The sequence below is a fragment of the Montipora foliosa genome, chromosome 2 (assembly GCF_036669935.1).
Source record: "Montipora foliosa isolate CH-2021 chromosome 2, ASM3666993v2, whole genome shotgun sequence".
NCBI classification, from domain to species: Eukaryota; Metazoa; Cnidaria; class Anthozoa; order Scleractinia; family Acroporidae; genus Montipora; species Montipora foliosa.
In genome coordinates this window covers 3,474,703-3,494,702 of record NC_090870.1, presented here as the reverse complement: position 1 = coordinate 3,494,702, position 20,000 = coordinate 3,474,703, and the positions used below count along the sequence as shown (strand labels likewise).

General features: G+C 38.4%; 3 protein-coding genes across 3 annotated transcripts; 1 reads left to right on the top strand and 2 right to left on the bottom strand.

Annotated features, from left to right (window-relative positions):
- Positions 1 to 3,519: 3,519 nt before the first annotated feature.
- Positions 3,520 to 5,293, top strand: LOC137991111 (exonuclease 1-like). Its single transcript, XM_068836231.1, has 5 exons — positions 3,520 to 3,866; positions 4,013 to 4,132; positions 4,225 to 4,348; positions 4,465 to 4,602; positions 4,786 to 5,293. The coding sequence occupies exons 1-5, from the start codon at positions 3,520 to 3,522 to the stop codon at positions 5,035 to 5,037; spliced, it is 981 nt and encodes a 326-aa protein (XP_068692332.1). The 3' UTR covers positions 5,038 to 5,293.
- A 155-nt stretch (positions 5,294 to 5,448) lies between these two features.
- On the bottom strand, positions 5,449 to 8,261 carry LOC137992100 (uncharacterized). Its single transcript, XM_068837213.1, has 2 exons — positions 7,763 to 8,261; positions 5,449 to 6,824 (listed from the first exon to the last, which is right to left on the bottom strand). Exons 1-2 carry the CDS (start codon positions 8,243 to 8,245, stop codon positions 6,114 to 6,116), a joined length of 1,194 nt encoding a protein of 397 aa, XP_068693314.1. The 5' UTR covers positions 8,246 to 8,261; the 3' UTR covers positions 5,449 to 6,113.
- A 1,487-nt stretch (positions 8,262 to 9,748) lies between these two features.
- Positions 9,749 to 11,851, bottom strand: LOC137992101 (uncharacterized). Its single transcript, XM_068837214.1, has 4 exons — positions 11,816 to 11,851; positions 11,222 to 11,352; positions 10,812 to 11,016; positions 9,749 to 10,552 (listed from the first exon to the last, which is right to left on the bottom strand). The coding sequence occupies exons 2-4, from the start codon at positions 11,342 to 11,344 to the stop codon at positions 10,539 to 10,541; spliced, it is 342 nt and encodes a 113-aa protein (XP_068693315.1). The 5' UTR covers positions 11,345 to 11,352; positions 11,816 to 11,851; the 3' UTR covers positions 9,749 to 10,538.
- Between the last annotated feature and the right edge of the window lie 8,149 nt (positions 11,852 to 20,000).

The following is a 20,000-nucleotide window of genomic DNA, read 5'->3' as shown; positions in this document are numbered from 1 at the left end:
CCAGCACCATTAGCATAATTTGCATATTTTGATTGTTAACTGAGTAGGGAGAGTTGGTGGGAGGGAGAAAAGGGAGAGTTGGGATTATTTTTACCGTCAGAAATTACAGAGTTGTATTTCCGTTACTCTTATTATTTGAATTCAAATTCGTTGTAACTGCCATGTTTTATCACATAGCCCATGAGGCGAAGCCGAATGGGCTATTGCAGAACCGTGGCCCTTGAGGGCGTAGGGTCTAATTGTTTTAGTATCACCCAACTAGTCGGACAGAAAAGGCAAATAATAAAGTTAGCAAATGCAAGTAGTTAAAGAAATATTTAATTGGGAATTAAAGGAAAGAAAACGACACGCTTTTCGCTACTCGAGGACTATTACTGATAGTCTTCTGGTAGCGTAGCCAATCAAAATGCACGATTTGCATTAGTCCACTAGTTGGGTGATATTAAATGTACATAGAAGCAATTTAATGTAAACTCTCATTGTACCTGAAGAAGGCTGGTTTGGCCAGCCGAAATATAGTACACCACTAAAATCAAATCTACGTTGTATCGGCTCTTGCCTAAAATCAGTTTAGTTTGTCAACTTGTAATTACGCCGATCAGATCTAGCCACTGATCCAACGTACACCGACAGGAAGATTGTCCACGGTTGCTTGCTCAAAACTCTTGCATTGGGATCCGATGACAATAATAATTTTCTGAATTGAAGTTAAGATACGAGGCAAAAGGAATCTAAAAGCTTGTCTTCTCCAAATTTGAACGATATAGTTGTGTTGTAAGGCGTGCAGTTTATTTTTAACTTTTCATACATTTGCTCACATTTTTTCCGCATATTATGGTCTGGTTCGGTCACCCACCCGGGTGGGTTGATGTGCTTCGCAGAAAAAAGTATTTACACTTTGGTGAATATCTGGGGAATAAGGCACATTTATCCCTGGAATAGAGTTATTACACCTTTCAGGAACCGGACCATGGTGAATACATTCTCAGTTGACTCTTCTCAGTGCCAAGTCATCTTAACTTTGCAAATCCATGACAACTGTGCAAAATTCTTTACTTTATTAAATTTACATTTATTTACAGTCTGATTCCGACACAAGTACTGTATTTCTCACCCTGCTAGCAGAGCCTTTCTTTTGCTTGCTCGATTTTGGCGTTCTCGAGAAAGGCTCTGCATGAATCGAGTAAGATCTTTTTTGAATATGCGCTGCATGTTGCCAGGATACAGTCTCGAACCCAAGCCTAATATGCCAGATCTCGCCACCATCTTGGTTTTTCATGCCAGCGGGCTCAATTATAACCATCGGTTTTGTCACTAAACGGACGCTCGCACTGGAAAAACCGGTTTGACGAGAGAAAACAAGATTGACTAGTCCAGAAGTTCGGGCTGCGGCGGCTTCAAAGAGTTGACGCGATTCGGGCAGAGCCTACTTTTCTCCTCCTCAGTAAATAAAAAGACAAAAGGAGGTTCTGCTCGCAGGGTGTGTATTTCTGTATCTATGAAATGCGCTAAAATAATCTCCAACTTCGGCAACTAATTTCTCGTAGCATCCCTGACCCGAACCTTGGCAAAACAACAGGGAAACACCAGGCCACCAGTGTTAAACACCGGTAACTACACTTTGCGATTAATTCGTGGGCTTTTTTCAGCCTAATACCATCGGTTCTTTGAGTGAAGATGCAGGAGACGCGACCCACAGCGCCGATGTCTGGAAGTACTGCGTTTTTCTCTCTTGTTCAAACATTCCCTCCGCGCATGCGCCAATTTTCTGGCTCTCCGATACCTCGCCTAGCAAAAAAAATTAAATGCTGGTTTTTACAAGCAATTGACATTTCAGTTGAACAGATTCTCCACGCATAAACGTAAGGTAAGAACCGCGCGTGTCTGGTCTGCTCTCGAGACAGAGGTGACGTGAGAGATGGTTTCATGCAGACTGGGACGCCTAAAATGCTTGACATGGCGGTTCACGAGTGAAGTTGTCTCTCTGGCCTTTCTGTGGATGAATTCCAGCACCTACCGATACAATTTGGGCAAGTTTTGAAAACTAAAAACTTCAATCGATGCGGTATTTTGCCAGTAGGGCTGGGTGACCCGACACTTATAAAAAAATCTATGAAATGAGAAACGGGCATCTTCCCTTGTCATGGAATGGCAGGATTACCCAGAATTCTTTTTGGGCATGAACCAGGCAACTTGAGAAGCACGAGACTGGCGCGCGGCCGAAGGAAAAAGTGAGAAGGAAATTTCCAGCCAGATACTAAGAAGTAGCCCTGGTGTGTACTGTTAACTTAGAAATTTGATTTTTGAACAAGTTTTTATCGTAGAGAATTGGCGACAAATAAGTGCTTGTTTTGGTCTTATGCTGGTAGCAAAAAATCTGGCCTTTCCTGATATCTTGTCAAAGGCACGGTATAATGTATTTGGCAGAATACTGAGATTTTTGTTGGCAGATTACTAAAGTCAAATTCTACATCTCTTTGCAATAAGGGCATGCAAGATTTCCTCATATTTCCGCTGTGGAAAAGTATATTGTTGTTGTTGTTGTTGTTGTTTATTTTTGAAGGGCTTTTCTGCTTATATGAAAGATACATTTTCTCTCCCGTCTTCTTCTTATCCATGATCTTCGCGGAAATTACATTCTGTCCCTCAATAAACCTAGAAGAACCAGTCATGGTCTTAGTTCTTTTTCTTTCGTACCAGCTAAGTTGCGGAATGCGCCACCTCATTTTATCCGTACTACTGAGTTTACTGGTTTTAAAGAGAATCGAGGGCCGCATTTTCTACAGGGGCTTCTCTTTTTAATTAATATATCTTTAAATTTTGTGTATTTAGTTATGTACCTGTATATGCTATGTATTTTAGTTGTAAATGTAATGTCTCGAAGATATTATATAGCTCTTGTAGTTATTCTGAAATTCGAGATGAAATAGAGTTGTGTATATAACCTTTAGCAGGACGCGTGCGCACAGTCACTTTGTAATGTGCGACTTCAGTGCTTACCATATGGCAGATAAAATGAATTTTCTCTTGAATACATAAGCAAACGATTTCTTACGCTAAATTGACAAGGGCGGTTTGGAGCTGTGAGTAGGCGTGGGATTTGTCTCATATGGTTTAGGGGCCGACATATCCCTCCCTCAATGCCGTACCGGGAGGCAAGGTCGGTAGCAGAAAGCAGCAAAGGGCCTACTGCGTCCAAAAGCGATCGCACGGGCCGAAATCCCGGGATGACTCGTTTGGTATGACGCTCCAGCGCCGTTGTCTGGAGGTACTGCGTTTTCCTCTCTTGTTCAAACATTCCGTCCGCGCATGCGCAAGTTTTCTGGCTCTACAAGGTATGAAATGCAATCTCGTTCCCAGAGTCTTCGTTCCCCTTGACCAGCGGGTCGGGTTACGAGAGACTCTGGGATAATCCGTTTGGATAAAGTTTTTGATTGGTTGAAAGTCTGAGCATGAGCAATCGATTTCGGTCTCGAGGCGAGTGCCGCAGAGGAGGTTGGACACGGTTCGAAAATCATCATGGTCGCAAAACGCAAAACTGCCTCATTTGCAACTGACCGCCGAAGTGGAACGATCTCTCGAGACACTCTCCGAGGCGGGAAAATACAAGGGGCTTTAAAGAGAGGTTCAAAACAGCTGATCGGCTATGCAGCTAGTGTTATAAAAACTGGAAATAGACCAAAGAAATGTTTCACTGAGAAAGATATGGGCATACAAGGCCTCCTTACATTCCTTCAAGGAATCACTACAAATACACATCTTCGATACTACGCCGGGAAGAAAATCGGTGTAGATTGTTCCTGTTATTTGTACAAAGGAGCATTCGGTTGTGCGGAGAAATTGGGTCTTGGTATTTCAACGAACGAGTAAGAGAAATGTGTTGTTTGGTAGCAAAGTGGAAACGCTTATTTGCAATCTGCAAACTGAAGTTTGATTTATCCTCTGCTGTCAAATATTTGGAAGCTAGTGATCACTTGCTAACTTTTCTTAATTTTTGCACATTTGCTTATAGGTTTCTCGATTATCCTGAGCAGCTGTTCGATTTACTTCTTTCCCTGGGAATAAAACCCGTCGCTGTGTTTGATGGGCAGAATTTAGAGGCCAAGAAAATAACGAGAGAGAAACGGGAAAGGTTAGGTGTGAAATCAACATCATCGCATCGTGGGTTAATTCAGAGATTACACTACAGTGGTACTAACTCACATTTTTGTTTTCCCCTTCAAGGTCTCGCAAGGAAAATGCGACAAAGGCAGAAGAATTGTGGCGACGCGGGATTGAATCGGAAGCTATCGATCACTTCAGGAGAGCGTTGAAGATTACTTGTGAAATGTCTCATAAACTACTGAAGGTGAGATCTATTGTTTTGAAGTTTCACTGATCACATGAAAAAGTGCCTGCAGTAATATTTTCAGTGTCTCTAGTTTCTACTAATTTTCAATTTCATCTGGATCGATTTCTTATCAGGTTCTACGGGACAAAAATATAGATTGCATTGTTGCCCCGTTTGAAGCAGATGCACAACTTGCATATTTGAACAAAAATCAGCTGATTGATGTAGTTCTCAGTGAAGATTCGGATCAGTTGGTATTTGGCTGTTCCGAGGTACATTTCTTTATGGTTACAAATGGATCTGTGCTCAATCTTTAAATTTAAGCTTGATTTTTCACAAGATGAATGTTAAAGCTTATTTAATTTTATTTATTTATTTATTTATTTATTTATTTATTTGCACAGGGATGTTATTTAGTTGTCCAATACAGTTTATCTTGTATTTTCACGATCCAGGTTCTTTATAAAGTACACCTACATGGTAGCTGCCAGTCAATCCAAAGCAAAGACATACCGAAATGTCTCAATATTTCCAATTATACCTTTGACTTGTTTCGTCATATGTGTATAATTGCTGGCTGCGACTACTTGGAATCACTTCCTGGTATAGGAATCAAAAGAGCACACAATTTGATGAAGAAAGTTGCTGCAGCAAATGGTGATGTGAGGAAAGTATGGAATTTTTTAAATCATTTAAAAATTCAGTGAGGTCACAGGACTCTATATTAAATAATTTATATAGAAAGAAAATAATTTCCTGCTGTTATTAAACAGTCAAATGCCCTCTTTATTGAAAACAAGCTTCCTTGCTGCACTCACACAAACTTCTCAGTTTATTGTCTGTTTGTTTGCTTGTTTTTTTGGATTTCTTTGATTTCCTTTACAAATGAAATCGAACAGTTTAAATAGTTGTTCATGAATAAGTTATTAATGCACAACTACAGTTCTTTTCAAGGTTACCACAAGTACTTGGTGTAAAAAGTCTTCATGTACCGAGTCCTGAGTATCTTCTGAAATTTGATGTAGCAGATCAAATGTTTCTACATCAGGTGGTATTTGATCCAAGGAACCTGCGGGCTGTACCACTGAATCCTATATTAGATGAGTCTGATGCACCACCAGAGCTGTATCCTTGTTTATTATCATTTTTATACATGTAGGTTCTTTTAAAGCACACTGCTTACATTGAGAGTATTTCCTGCTCAAGGCCTTTTAATATTGTGGACACCATTTCAGTTTCAAAACCTGGGGTAGAACACTGGGAACTAGGCTATATTATTCTCATCTCAGTTTTATAAGAGTAGAAAACCTGTTGTCAATAACCTTTACTTGTGGAAGCTTAAACATAGCCAAGAGAAAATTGCTTTTTGCAGTACCTAGGTTCTCCACACCTTGTAATATTTACTGTTAATCCTTAATGCATAAAAAGGCAATTACTGGTAAATGAAAATGATCTTCTTGATATTTGTCTGGGAAACACTGACACAGACACACGATGTAAAGTTTCATATTTCACATTGGAAGATGTACAGGTAATAATCATTCCCATGAAAAATTTGACCTTGGTCCCAAGCAAGATATAAGCATTATAAAAAGTCACTACTTTGTTGATATCATTTAATGTTCAAATTAAAATCCAACTCTTAAATCATTGGAAGTTGTTCTGTGAGAAGTATGAAATAGACAGCCTTTTTTCTTAAGTGCATGAAAATTAGAATTCCCCCTTCATCCAATGAAACATTCAAGTGGGATACTTTATTTTCTTTGATTAAACTTCAAGAAAACTAATTTTGCAAAATGTGCATAGTTTCCCTGAGTTCGTCTCTCAGTTGTCTTACTGCAGCATCTGTGATACTTTTGTATGGAAGTACGCGAACTGGGATGGCATAGGGCTTCATTTTCCGCTGCTCATCAGAGACCATGAAGATGAGGAGATGAGATGCTGCCTGTCGTTTCTTCATGGTGACGTTCTTTACATAAACCTTAAGATCATCTCGAAGGCCTCTCAAAGCTCTTGCAAGATTACCTTTCTGACCAGGCAAGGATAGCATTTCTTTTACAGTGGAAATAAGCTTCCTTATGTCAGCATTTTTTGAAATCAGTTTCTCATATTCTTCAACATCCCATGCCAAAGCAAACAATGATTCCTCTGAGAGATTCGACTGTTTCTTTTTCTTCTGGTAGACAGTTTCTGCTTTTTTCAATTCCCCTTCCAGAAACTCCTTTTCTTCAAGCATACGACCTCCCTCTATCTCCAAGTCTTGGCATGTGAGACTTTTATCTTTACGGTCCTTAACTCCAATACACTGAACAAAATTCAGTCTATTGTGATACTCCTCTATTCTCACTTGAAGACTACCATCTCCCAAATCACAGTCACCTGACCATTCGTTCTTCACAGACTCACGCAAACCCATCTTCATATCTGTCCCATCAGCTTTAACCCACCATCTTCCATTAGGACTTGACTTGTGGGCAGCTGTCAAGGCTAGAATCTATGAGGAATGTGAAGCAGATGTAGGTTTGTGTCTTGCTACAGTGAAAGACCCATCTTTTCTTGACCTTGTTTTCCACATTTAATTTACAACATGGAGTCTGTACTCCATCAAATATTTTTATAAGGCACTGACAAACTCTAGTGGTTTCACTAAAATGACATAATAATTTATTTAAGATACCATCTCAGTGCTCAACCTTAACTTTTCTGATCGCTTGCCCTGGGACTACTTGAACTGAAAATTTACTAGTCCTGAGTAAATCTCTGGTAGTCCTTCCTGATTTGCAGCATGGCAATATTATTTACAATATCTTTTTACAATTAAATTAGACTATCTGTTTTCGCGATCGAAACGTTGCGAGGAACGCATCGAAACAACATTTACAAGACGTGTATTTTGTTTTCACCTAATGTATTTTTTTTAGACATTGCAAAAAGTAATTACAAAGTAGTTACTGGTCCTGTGACTAGAGGTTTTAAGTTCCTACTAGTCCAGAAGCATTTTGCACTAGTCCAGGACAAGTGGACTACCGCTAAGTCGAGCACTGCATCTGTAGAGCTATCTTAAGCACTACACAGCACCAGCTTTATTAGTTCAACAAACCTGAATGTCAGTTTCTTTTGAAAACCACTATCTTCTATGTGTCTACGTATTGTCCTTGCACTTGGCCCAGCCACATTTACTTTTGCCTAAAGATTTTAAATTTTTTGTATCAATATTATTATCACCATAATCATCAAAAGAAGAGAAACAAACCTGTTATTTACATGCAATTTTGCTTTTGATACACTTACATTTATTATGTACTGTATATTTGTTTGAGCATAAATGACAGCCCAACATTTTCAGGGCTCAAACTCATGGATTACGTAAATAGTAAGTCACATAACCTTATGTTTATCATTTTATTATTTAATTTTGGTTTTGTAACGTACCGTGAGGGGATCTCTCTTTAATTCCACTCTCTTTGAATTAACAGAGGTAACTCCATGCCTTTCTTGGTTCTCTAGAGCCTGGGCAACTGAGGCTTCTTCACGGTATTCTGGGATGGCACCTGTAGTCATCCCTGACCAAATCAGGGAAACAATTCGGTTTGCATCGACTGTCCTGGACATGGTACTTTTTTCATTGCCTTCATTGCCTGGCAAAGTTGGCAAGCAGTCAGCACTTAACATGGCCTGAGTAATCAAGTCAGGACTTGCACTAACTTCACATTCTTCACCAGCACAAACAATACTGCCATCATCTATCTGATCCAATTGATCCTTTTTTTGACCACCACCTGCAGCAACAACATTCTCATTAATACTGTCACTGTCCCTTGTTTCCTCATCATTTTCATCTTTGTCATAGGACCATATTGGTCCATTATGGAGACATGCCCATTTGTTCCCAAAGTGAGCATACATTGTTTCCATCCACTGAATGTAATCCTCTGAGCAGGGCTCAAAGTTTATTTTTGGCTTTGGGAGCACCTGTGCTACCACGTGTATATTTCTAGGCGCACTGCCAAAATTTTAGGCGCACAGCTTAAAATACTGGGAGCACATTTTGTAACAGAAAAGCAGAACTTAAGACATTATTACGTCATCTTCAGTTTTTGTATTTTATTTTAATCCCGTGTTTGTTGTTTTAACTAGTAAAGCTGACTTTTTGTTTGAGACAGCGATAAAATTCTTGTGTCTTGTGATTTTTAAGGGCCACGGGTCATCAATAGCCTATGAGGCGACGCCGAATGGGCTATTAAACCCGTGGCCCTCGAGGGCGAAGGGTCTAATTATTTTAGTATCAGCCAACTAGTCGGACAGAAAAGGCAACAATAAAGTTAGCAAATGCAAGTTAAAGAAATATTTAATTGGGAATTAAATGAAAGAAAGCGTCACGCTTTTCGCTACTCGAGGACTTTTACTAATAGTCCTCTAGTAGCGTAGCCAATCAAAATGCATGATTTGCATAGTCCACTAGTTGAGTGATACTAATACATGTTATCATCATGTTAAAGAACATTCGAAATAACTGAAAAGTTTTCATCATGTATTTCCTTTGTATAGTACACTTGTAACCAAAGAAAATGTACTTGAAAACCGGGATATATACACAACTTCATAATTGATAATAGACGCGTCAGGTCACCAAGATCAGACTTAATGCTGTCGTAAATGGCAATCAATTCTGGACATTTGACGTCGTTGTCGTAGGCCGCTATGTCTCGCGCATTCCTTTACAGGAATGCAGCTGTTGTTAAGTGAGTCTGCACAACATGAAGCATGACATGAAGATTCAGTCGCTAAGTAACCGCCACACATGCTTTCGACCCATCGCAGAGGTCTCTTTTCCTGTACTCGTCAACCCAGTGAACACAAAGAAAAGAGAGCTCTGCTAGCAGGGAACCATTGACTAAGGATGAAGCGGTTGAATGCAGGGGGAAAGATTGATTCTTTGAATCCCACTGTAGCTACTCGAATAGTTTAACCCCGCTCTTTGAAATTTGTATATTTTTCTTTTTTTTTTTCTTGCTCATCCTCTTTATTTTATCGCAGACTGATATAGTGATGCAGTATCATTCGAGGCAAATGTACTCGCTTTTGTAGAATGTGAAGGCTGGCTTTTTATAAGAAAATTACAGACTGCAAGACAATACAAGCACGATGACTCAACTGGGTTACAATTCACTTTTTAAACAATTTTCTTACCTTGAAGAAAAAGGATCATATCGTTGACCCCCTCTTAACCTTTCACTATCACAAACCTTTAACACGTGAAATAAGCATGTGCTTTGTGCATAGTCTTCAATTGCATGTGTCAGCGGAGTTTTAACAAACAGAAGAGTATGGGATCGAATGAAACAACAGGAAAAATGGACCTTCACCGGCGTTGGGGGAATTTGTTGAGAAAACTAACGACAAATAAACACACACCGATGAAAGGAAAATAATGTACCTTTATTATTTACGGCCAGATTTTGTTATGTATATCTTTATATCTGTTGATTTATGTTTCTGTTTCGTGACTTACCACTCGGAGTACGCAAGTATAGTCAGATGAGAAAGCAGAGAGGCAATTCAGTCGCACTGCACTTGAGCGTTTAAGGCGTACGAGTGCGACCACACATGATTTTTTAGGCGCACAACCAAAAATTTAGTCGCATATGCGACCATTTGGTCGCTAACTTTGAGCCCTGACTGAGGCACGCAGGTTTGTAACATTGTCATGTGAAAAGAACTCGCAGTTATATGAAATGAGGCCAAAAGGCATACGCATGATGGGCATTCTTGTCGTGCTGCCATCTGGGCGTACCTCCCCAATACACTTGCAAAGATGAAAAATTGTGTTGCTTTTCCCTTTGCTCTGCAAGTTTTGCATGCCATGGAGGGAAAGCTTAACATAGTCTTTTGGTATAAACCATTTCAGGTCCTTACTGAAGTCTTGAATGGCAACCTCTTCATATAGTTGTGTTAACAACTGCAATCGTTGACAAGCAGATAGCTTTTTGAATTGCTCAATGACACTTTCTAGAAAATTTCCTGGTAAGATTTTCTTTGGTATGGGATTACGTACAGGGGAAGCATGAATCAAGGAAGAATGTGAATCAGGCAAGCTGCTGTCATTTGGGCTTGATAACTTGTCATCGCCAAAGTAATTGATTCCCAGATTCTCCTCAGCTTCATCAACTGATCTGTATTGCGCACTAAGTTTCTTGGTGACCTTGCTTCAACATGCATTTCCTAAAAGAAGGAAAAGACAAGATGAAAACATAAAATATGATAGTAAGATCCAACTGTTTAACTACAAAAATATAAATGACAACCACTCTATTAATTTTATTATTACAAACTTGATATAACAGAGTTGAATCAGGAAGATTGCCAAAAAGCATATACTATTATGTCAAGTTGATGATACTGTACATGCAATGTATATCAATGTTGAAGATAACATAAATACCTTCAGTGAATAACTACTATTATCAAAAGATTTACAAACCAGATCTTATGGGGAGACCTGTATGCTCTGCTATGGCCTCTGCACAGCTGTCCCAGAATAATGTTGATTTGGTATGTGGCCACGGCTTCTCCACCCACCCGCAGTCTTCTCCAAGGTCACAAAACAAGGCAATATACTGTACCAAGGATTTAATTTCTCTGTCAGTCCAGGTAGCCCTGACAGATGTATCTTCTGATTGCAATCCCTGTATGATTTGCAATAAAAAGAAACCATTAATCATTACAACATGCTGCAAATTCCACAAACGATGAAGGTTCAAAGGGGAACTGAAGCCAAAAATATTGTTTTTTTCTTACTTGATTAAAAAAATAATGCAATATAAAACAACGTCCTACGCTATTTTTTTATCTCACACAACATTTCTCTCGCAAAAAAACGACGCAACTTACAACTTCATTTCCAAATGACAGAGATTTCCTTGATCGCGAATTGCAGGCTTCTCTTGCCACTTTATTAGATGGGTTGCCAGGGGTAGACCCACTTGGACTACCCACTGGCCGCTTCTTCTTCATGATTTTACCTGGTAAAATAAAGAATAGAAGTTAAATTTAATTTTTTAAAACCAAGACGTTCCGCGGACTGCACGCACAATTTCGCGGGTTCGTCGTCACATTTCATAGCGTGAAAGGGAAATAGTGGCAAAAATCCAACTACTTCAGCATCCTATAATTCACTAACCAGAGGGGCGCTCGATCATTTTCTATTAGGAAATTAATCTACTTTGGAATGGATATTAATTTTGAAGTTTGACAAGCTTGGGTTTGGAGAGAAATCGACATAATTTAACATCAACTCAAATTTCACGAAGCTTAACAAAGACAGACAGTGAAGCACCGAAGTCGAGTCTTAACTTGTCTGAGAAGTTACGTTTAGAGTCAAAAAGTTTCCAGCAGCTAGCCCAGTAGCAACTCCAACTTGTCCTGTGGGTTTGAAATCGCAAAGCTAAAAACAAGTAGGTAAAAATTATCAATATTGAGACTCACTTCTTCCTAGAAGCCCGCCATCTTGAGTTCATGTCCACGATAAAAGAGCGTTCGTGATTCGCTACTGCGACGAACCATGAGGCCTTTCAGACCGTGTCCAACCTCCTCTGCGAGTGCCGCGAGGGGTTTCACACAGCACTCTATGATTGTTAATGATTGTTTGGATTGGGTTGTTGATTAGTTTGGAGCCAAAGCAAAGAGTGAGAACCTATTAAATCTAATGGAATGGAATTGTCTCTCACTGAGTAATTATGTCTTTAAAATGTATTCATACCGACTCTTCAAATTGCTGTATATTATTGTAATTTATATGAATCCATAAGATCTTCTCGTATAGTTACCTACGTACATGTGAGTGTCCTGGAAAGGTGCGAGAACCTTTAGCAGATGAGTTTTTGGGTAGAGAAAGAGTTACTGATGCAAAGAGAACTCGTTTGGCTTGTGACAGTGCTGTTGAACGCTTTGAAAATATCGTGGAAGGCCCGTCTCTCTGGCATGCAAAGCAATCCTTTCGGTAGGTTGAAAATTCTAATCTCGTTTCATTTGGTTTCATTACACTGCACTGTTCTCAACCTCCATTGGAAGAAGAGGTCAGATCAGATATAGAGAATCAAATCGATGAAATGAGATGTACATCTCACATCCAATGGAACTTGTCCTACATTTTAGGTCCTTAGAAAAACTGGAAACTTCAGTTGTTGACTTTGTTATGCAATACTTAGCTTAAGGACGGTGCCTACTAATTAAAGATATTTTTGCCTCGGTGTGTGATTATGCAGGAAATGTAGATCTTAACAAGTGTTATTAAAATCCAAAAAGAAAATTGGGGGTAACCACGCATTTTTCAAAGATAATTCATGAATAATATTTGTAAAAAGCTTTACAATACAAAGCAATGTATGGCGTTCTTTCTCAAATTGAAGCTTAAGTATCTCTCAAAAATGCATGGTTACACCCAATTTTCTTTTTGGAAACCAAGAGTACTTACTAAGATCTACTTTCTCCGGATAGTTTTAAACCGCACAAAAATATCCCTATATTAGTTAGCATCGGCGATAGGAAATCTGAGTATCTAGAGGTGCGCAGAACGTATGCGCAATAACAATAGTAGGCACCGTCCTTAACGTTTATGATGAAATAAAAAAAATGGTATAATATAAAGCTTGACCATCCTCTAGAGCCTATTACTTGTAGCACTTAAAAGTCAGTTCCAAAAATGACACCTTTCTCTTGAGTAATGAAGTACTTCTTTCTGAAGTACATGTACCTTAACATACCACTACATAAGGAGTTTTTTTTCCGTAATTGCTCAGCCCAAAGTATTAATTACAGTGGCGGTTATTATTTGCTTATTGAAGCCACAGTGGTCAAGTGTTTGAGACTTTAAAGGTTGGTTGACTGTATGAGTTCTGGCCCCAGTTGTTTGAAGGGTGGATAGTGCTATCCACTGGATAAATCACTATTTACTGGATAACTCAATTGGTTTTGGTAGTGTTTATCTGCTGGATAGTGATTTATCTGGCCCCAGTTGTTCTAAAGGTGGATAACGCTATCTACCGGACAAATGACTGTACACTGGAAAGTGCAGTTGGTTCCGCTATTACTTATCCACTGGATAGTGATTTATCCGGCTGATACTGCTATCCATCATTTGAACAACTGGAGCCTGGTGGGTAGTGCTATCCACTTTTTGAACAACTGAGGCCAGATCTTTATCCAACCTCTCTTCTCTGCCTCCTTTGTCGTTGAGGACAAAGGAGGCAGAGAAAAGAGACCCTGGGAACGAGGTTGGTCTTGATCATCTCTCAGTTTTCTCGAACTTTAATCCATGTTGCTTTTTATATGTACCCGCATACAACTTAATACTGACAAATGTTTGATAGACTTTGTAAAAAAGTCTGTGATTGGTTAGCATCCCATTAATGGAAGGGACAAAGTTTTTACTGCTTAACCCATTGACACCTTGAACGCCCTAGGATGACCCCAGTTGACGAATAGAATCTCCCTGGCATTAGACAGAGTAAAATCTGTCAAGTCTCACTCCCAGGGGTCAATGGGTTAAAGGGGATTAGTGATACCCCTTGTTACTCTACAGAAAACAGAGCTAAGTGCTGCCATCAATGAACTACCTGGCTCATTTAGTTTCATTATCTAGACACAGACTTTATGCTTTTACAGGGTGTTTGGGAGCAACTTTACAGCAGCCTATATTTCCGATAAATTTTAACAACTTTGTGAAACAAAAGGAGAAGGTAGCATTGCAGACTGTGCAGTATTTCTAGTCACTTGAGAACGTATTCCACACATCCCCTCAATTTAAATTTTGTCAGTTGACGGTTAAGTTGTCAGTAAATTATACTGTCTATTTTGAAGTCAGACTGACTTCTTCATGTTGGTATGTACAGTTGTCAACAGTTTCTAATGTAATTTATTTTTTATGCCAACAAAAGAAATGTTTAGGTTCAAGGTTTGTAGACAAGTATCCATTCCTTTTTGGAGTGTTAAAATCAACAGCCTTAGGCTTTTTTGCATTGCTAGTCAGAGAGTTGAAGAGAAAGTATCATTTCAAAACTTGTATGGTGCTCGCCACCCTACAGAAAGCCTTTGGCAGTGAGGAAGGGATTACATTATTTGGGGGGGGGGGGTAAGATGGGAAATGAACATTCTCAGGATAATATAAAAAGTATATATAATATTGTTACATCCAATCTGTCAAATTTGATGGTTCAAGATAGGTACTGACCTCCGATCATCTGGAAAAATGGAATATAAAGTGCATTAAGGATGACTAGTCTTAACCTCATGGAGAAGTTTTGGCTTTTGCAGTTTTTATTTTGCTTGATACATACCAGTAATTTCATTGAACTTTCGGTGTGCATCTCTCTGCTCCCCCAAAGGAATTTGACATTACTTAAACGATTATGTGAATTAAACAGTTTTAAGTGGGGATGTTCATGTGCTGTGCCCAGAGACCGACGATTGTGAACGACAGCTTTTCATTATTGTTGACAATGAAGTTCTTCTGGAAGTAAGTTCATACAGAGTCTTTCTGCTCAGTTTGGGGTACATTACATGGTTAACCTAGAGTATCCAAGAAAGCCAACATGTCTGCACTGAGTTTCTTGAGAGTATGTATTTAGCATTCGTCAAAACAAAATGCCCTGTATAGAAAGGCGTCTCTACTCTTTTAGCTTAAAGTTAATAGCCTCTTATTACATGTGTTAACAGTTGCACCACCACAGGAGCTTGAACTAACCTGCATGCAAGGGTTTTATTGGAATCTGGGACCTGGGTACTAGCACCTGTCTTGCACTGAGTACAGTACCCACCATTGCTCAAAGGAGGTCTCAAGATCAAAAGCCAGACTATATATAGGGGTGCCTGTGCACTCTGTCACAAGGTCCCTTCTACTTTCAAACTTAATGGAAACCCTGACACATAAACATACCTGAGTCCATTTCTTGATTTGTCGCACAACAGGCGAGAAATAGTACAGAACATGACCATGTCAGGCAATTAACTCATACCATGTCAAATCATGTTATGTTACCGGTATGTAGTAATTTGTACTAGTATTGTGGTCAATTAAATTGTCACACTGGAAAGTTTTCACAGGGCTGCCATAAAGGACATTCACCTGTACCAGATGTTAACCCTGAGCTCACATTGTGAAGGAAATGAAAACTAGATTCTGTTTTTGATATATTGCAGGTGAAAATTTAATGACAGCCCTGTTTAATGCTGGTTTTTTGTGTGTGTGCTTTGAATTAGTTCCAGATCGGCTAAATTTTGTTGTTGGGATAGAAGTGGTCTAAGGAAAATGGACAGTGATAGATTTTAATTACAAAAATTGTTTTTGTGTAACACTTTTCATTTATTTAATTTCACTCACTTTAAGATCTCCACCATCCCTCACGAGAATTTCTTTTTCGTGTTAGTTTCAGCTTCCAAACTGTTTTCATTCCTAGGGACTTGTCTCATTCGCTAAATAGTTTGGCTGATTTCATGCCGCATAGATTTTTCAAAATCATTAGAGTTTTTAGGTGTTTAAGTTTCAGAAATGTGTATTTGTTCTGCAACATTAATTATTTTAGTGAAATTTAACAGAGTTGTTTTTGTGATTATGGCTTGTATGTATTGCCTTGTGTATGTATGTAAACTGTATATATATTTCCTAAATTTGGAAAGCACATTATATGTTCATGGAAGAATAATATTCTAAAAATCAACATGTTTATCCAACTAGAAGTATACATCTCTATTCAAGAATTCTCATTATTTGGTGGACAACAGTCATTTTCTGTTTATACAAAATAATGAAAAGTAGCAAAAATGATACTTCCCTCAAGACCTCTACTTCTTTAGAACAGCAAGGAAACTCTTAACCAAAGAGCTCATCTCCTTTTGAAAAGAACCCTAAACCTTCTCTGGTGACGAAGAATCTAACTTGAAAGATCCTTCAAAGAAGGCATGCATGTAGTCTTATGATTAAAAGAATGATTTACTCTTTTCGAAAGAATCTCGTTTTAGAGTCTGGTGTTTCGCTCTCCTTCATCTTCCACGATAGAAAACAAAGACAGTCTTTTTAACATTTGAAACTAATCCCGGATCAGTGCATTCAGCAGCAACACAATCTGCTTTACGCTTCCACGTTAAACAAATTCTAATCGAAAATCCCAGGCAACACTTGACAACACAGCCCGTTGGTAACATATTCAGCGCAGATTTTTGTCCAGACATATCGCTCCAACACGTCATATTGTTTCTTTTTCAGTTCTAGGTTGGGATATCCTAATTTTGCTAAAGAAAATTGCATGCCATCGTGAAACAAATCCTCCACTCTCTTCGCCATTTTGCAGTAGCACAGCACCTCGCTGAAGCGGCTCTGTGATTGGCTATTCCGATGAAGGATGTAGCAAGCGTAGCAAAGCATTTGATTGGCCAGAATACAATAGAGCATACGTCATGCCAAATTCTCACCATAAATACAATGGCGGTGAAGATGGAGGTTGCATCGACTGCTGCCAGGCCACCTTGCTGTTGTCAAGCCGTTCGTTTGTCTCGTACGGTATTTTTTAACGAAACAAATGTCATGGCGACTTCCGTAATATCTTCCGTTGCTGTTTTGATTTTACTAAATCCTCGGACATGGGTAGAAGCAGAAATGGACAATCCAGAACCGTTTGTATTTGTGCTATAACGAGTAATGTCTAAATTGACTTTTGACACAACTGGACAAATTGAAAACTACAGCAATTTAACTGTACTTTGACTGAATAATACAGCGCTGAATGCATCATGTTATTATTTGATCGAAGCGTGTTTTTTGGTTGCTTTTGTTATTGTGAAGTTTATTTATAAATCCCAATAGCCAACCGATTATCCTGTTCTGACATTGTGATAAATGGATTGGAAAATGTTCTCCCCTAATAATTTAGAGTCGCAAGATTCATGTTTACATATTATAAATAGCTTGGGAGGATGCGAGAAAAAATTGAAATGCCAAATGAATGCCCCAGAAATATTTCATTGCTGTCTATTTTGTATTTATTGCTAGCTTCTTTATTGCATTTCTAAGAAACTAATTATTGTTTAGTGGTTTGGAATCTCAGTTGTTGAGCTTTGTAAATATTTTGATATCTATTTAACAAATAGATTCCATGTTCCCATGCATCTGTTCAGTAATGGATCACAGATGACATCAAAATGTGGTAAGAACAACAAGGTGGCACACGAGGCGATAGTCATGTGTCCATTACTGAACAGACGCACGGGAACATGGAATCTATTTGTTTTGTATAATAAAGAATTAAACTTTATTCGCATAAAAGCTGATGGTGACGTCAATCATGCATCTGTCCTCTAATAGATCATTGGCAAGAACCAATCAAAATGCGAGAATAACTTGGCTTATTATATAATCGTTAATACTGTATATATCTTGGCCAAAACATTTGTTCCATTGATCCTTCCTTTCCCTACTCTGGACAATAGGGAGTAGAAACCACGGCAACGAAAACGTCACATGTCAAACTCATTAATTTAAATCAATAATATTATAGCTTTTTGGCATTGGTGTTGCCATAGCTGTCGTCGTTTTGTCAAAAATGTTTTGCAAGGTGTGGCGTTCAACAGTTTTGGGGGTGAGACTTCACAAGGTTGAAGATGTGAGTGGGAATTTGATGTACACCTGTAACTTAGAAGTAATCTAGTACCCAAAAAATAAGTGAAAAGGGTAGATAGTGTACCCAATTGTTTTGGCCAGGATTGCAAAACATACCCCCAGAGTTGCATTTGCAAGAAGTTCTTTACAAGATAATTAATGACAACATTAAAATCTTGAAGCTCTTTAAATTAGCTAAATTCCCCGATGTTGCCACGGATATCAATAATTATTTTGCGGAAGAGTGCTCTGTTTTGTGTACTGAAAACACAGACACCCTTGCCTAATTACATTATATAATAATTGATAGTCTCAAGGATCAACTCTTGCTTCAACATGCATTCAGTAAAGTTGAACGGATTTTGTGCAGATGCTGGAAGCAAAAAAAGTTTTTGCATAGGCTGTTCAAATGGTTTCAACATCTTGCGTATGATTGAACGATTGAGCCAACACTTTTATAAATTGCCAAGAACTAAGAAAAAGAAGCCAGTCTCTCCCATCGAGCATGCATGCATGTGTTCTACAAATGTTGAACAAACTTATGGCCTGAACTCCATCCAAAATTAATTAATTAATTAAATCTATTACAAATTTACGAAATGTTGAATCGATGTTGAATGAAAGTTTAAATCAGTTGAAATTTGATTCAACAAGTTTTGAACATTTTTACAGTTTCAGCAATGTTGAACAACCTCCTCAAAGGCTCCTAACAAATTGTTGATTCAGAATTGCGTGTTGAAAAAAAATATGAAACAGTTTAAATGGGCCTTCATATAGTATGCGGTGTCGCTACAGCTTGCCATCAAAAATTCCACCAAAAATTGTCACAAATTAACTTGTGCCATTCTGGTTGAAAAATGACAGGGATTATACTACTCATATATTAACTTTTCAATAATTACATTTATTAGAGTAGACAAGGCTTTCAGACCTGAAAAGTTCTGAGTTGGAAAATGAAGTTATCCCTATGACAGTATCTGACAGCTTTGTATGTGATTTTTAAAGAGTACTTAATAAGTATTATTATTCATTCAAAATATTTCCCCGTTTCTGATTGGTTAAAACCACACATATAATTCACCATAACCAGCTGCTGTTCACCAAATTTGGAAAGAAACTTCGTCATATTGAATTAATGACGTCAAAAGTGCAGCCCGCTGCAAATTATTGAACCGATGGCTGCGAGTAGGTTTAGAAGTTTAAGTGAAGAAAATATTTTGAATGAATAATAAAGCAATTATTGAATTCGGCTTTCATAGAATATGAAGAATTCTGCAGATCTCGGAGAATGTTATCCACCTCGGCCTTCGGCCTTGGTGGATAACACCCTCCTTGACCTTCAGAATTCTTCATATCCTACTCAGCCTCATTCAATAATTGCTAAGTATTGCATCTTGAAGGGAATGGTAGTCATTGTTGTTGAAATGATCATCTCATACCTCTCTGTCATTTGGAAAATACTCTTTCACACTTATCAAGTTAACATTATTATCACCACGTGCCATTTTTTTTTATGATACCCACGAAAGGACTAGATAAAATCAAGTACAGTAGCTTTTTCTTTTCGGTACACTTAAAAGATTGAACTAAAGACTAAAGATCTAAAGACTATTTTCATTTTTCACCCTGTAAGCACTGTTAAACATTCAAGTACATTTCCTGATTAGAAGTCTGTTATAAACCTTCATTTTGATTCATTGCTTGATCAATTTGGATGACCAGAGCAGCCAGTGTATTCTACGTACTGTCTGTCACCTCCAATAGGCCAGCAAATAATTATATAATTTAAAATATTGACTTAAAGTATGCAACCTTGCAAAATATCATAGCCATGTAGTTTAATTAGCTGAAGATGTTATACATGCTGGAAGGATTTGTATGGAAGAAATACTCTGGCCTCCAATCATGCTTTAAAAGTGCTTTGCATAAAAGCCTAAATCTAGTTAGCCTGCATCACAAACAGACTAAACCACCGGTATAGTCACAAGTATAGTTTCACTGTGAAATGTTCCCCTGCAGTTT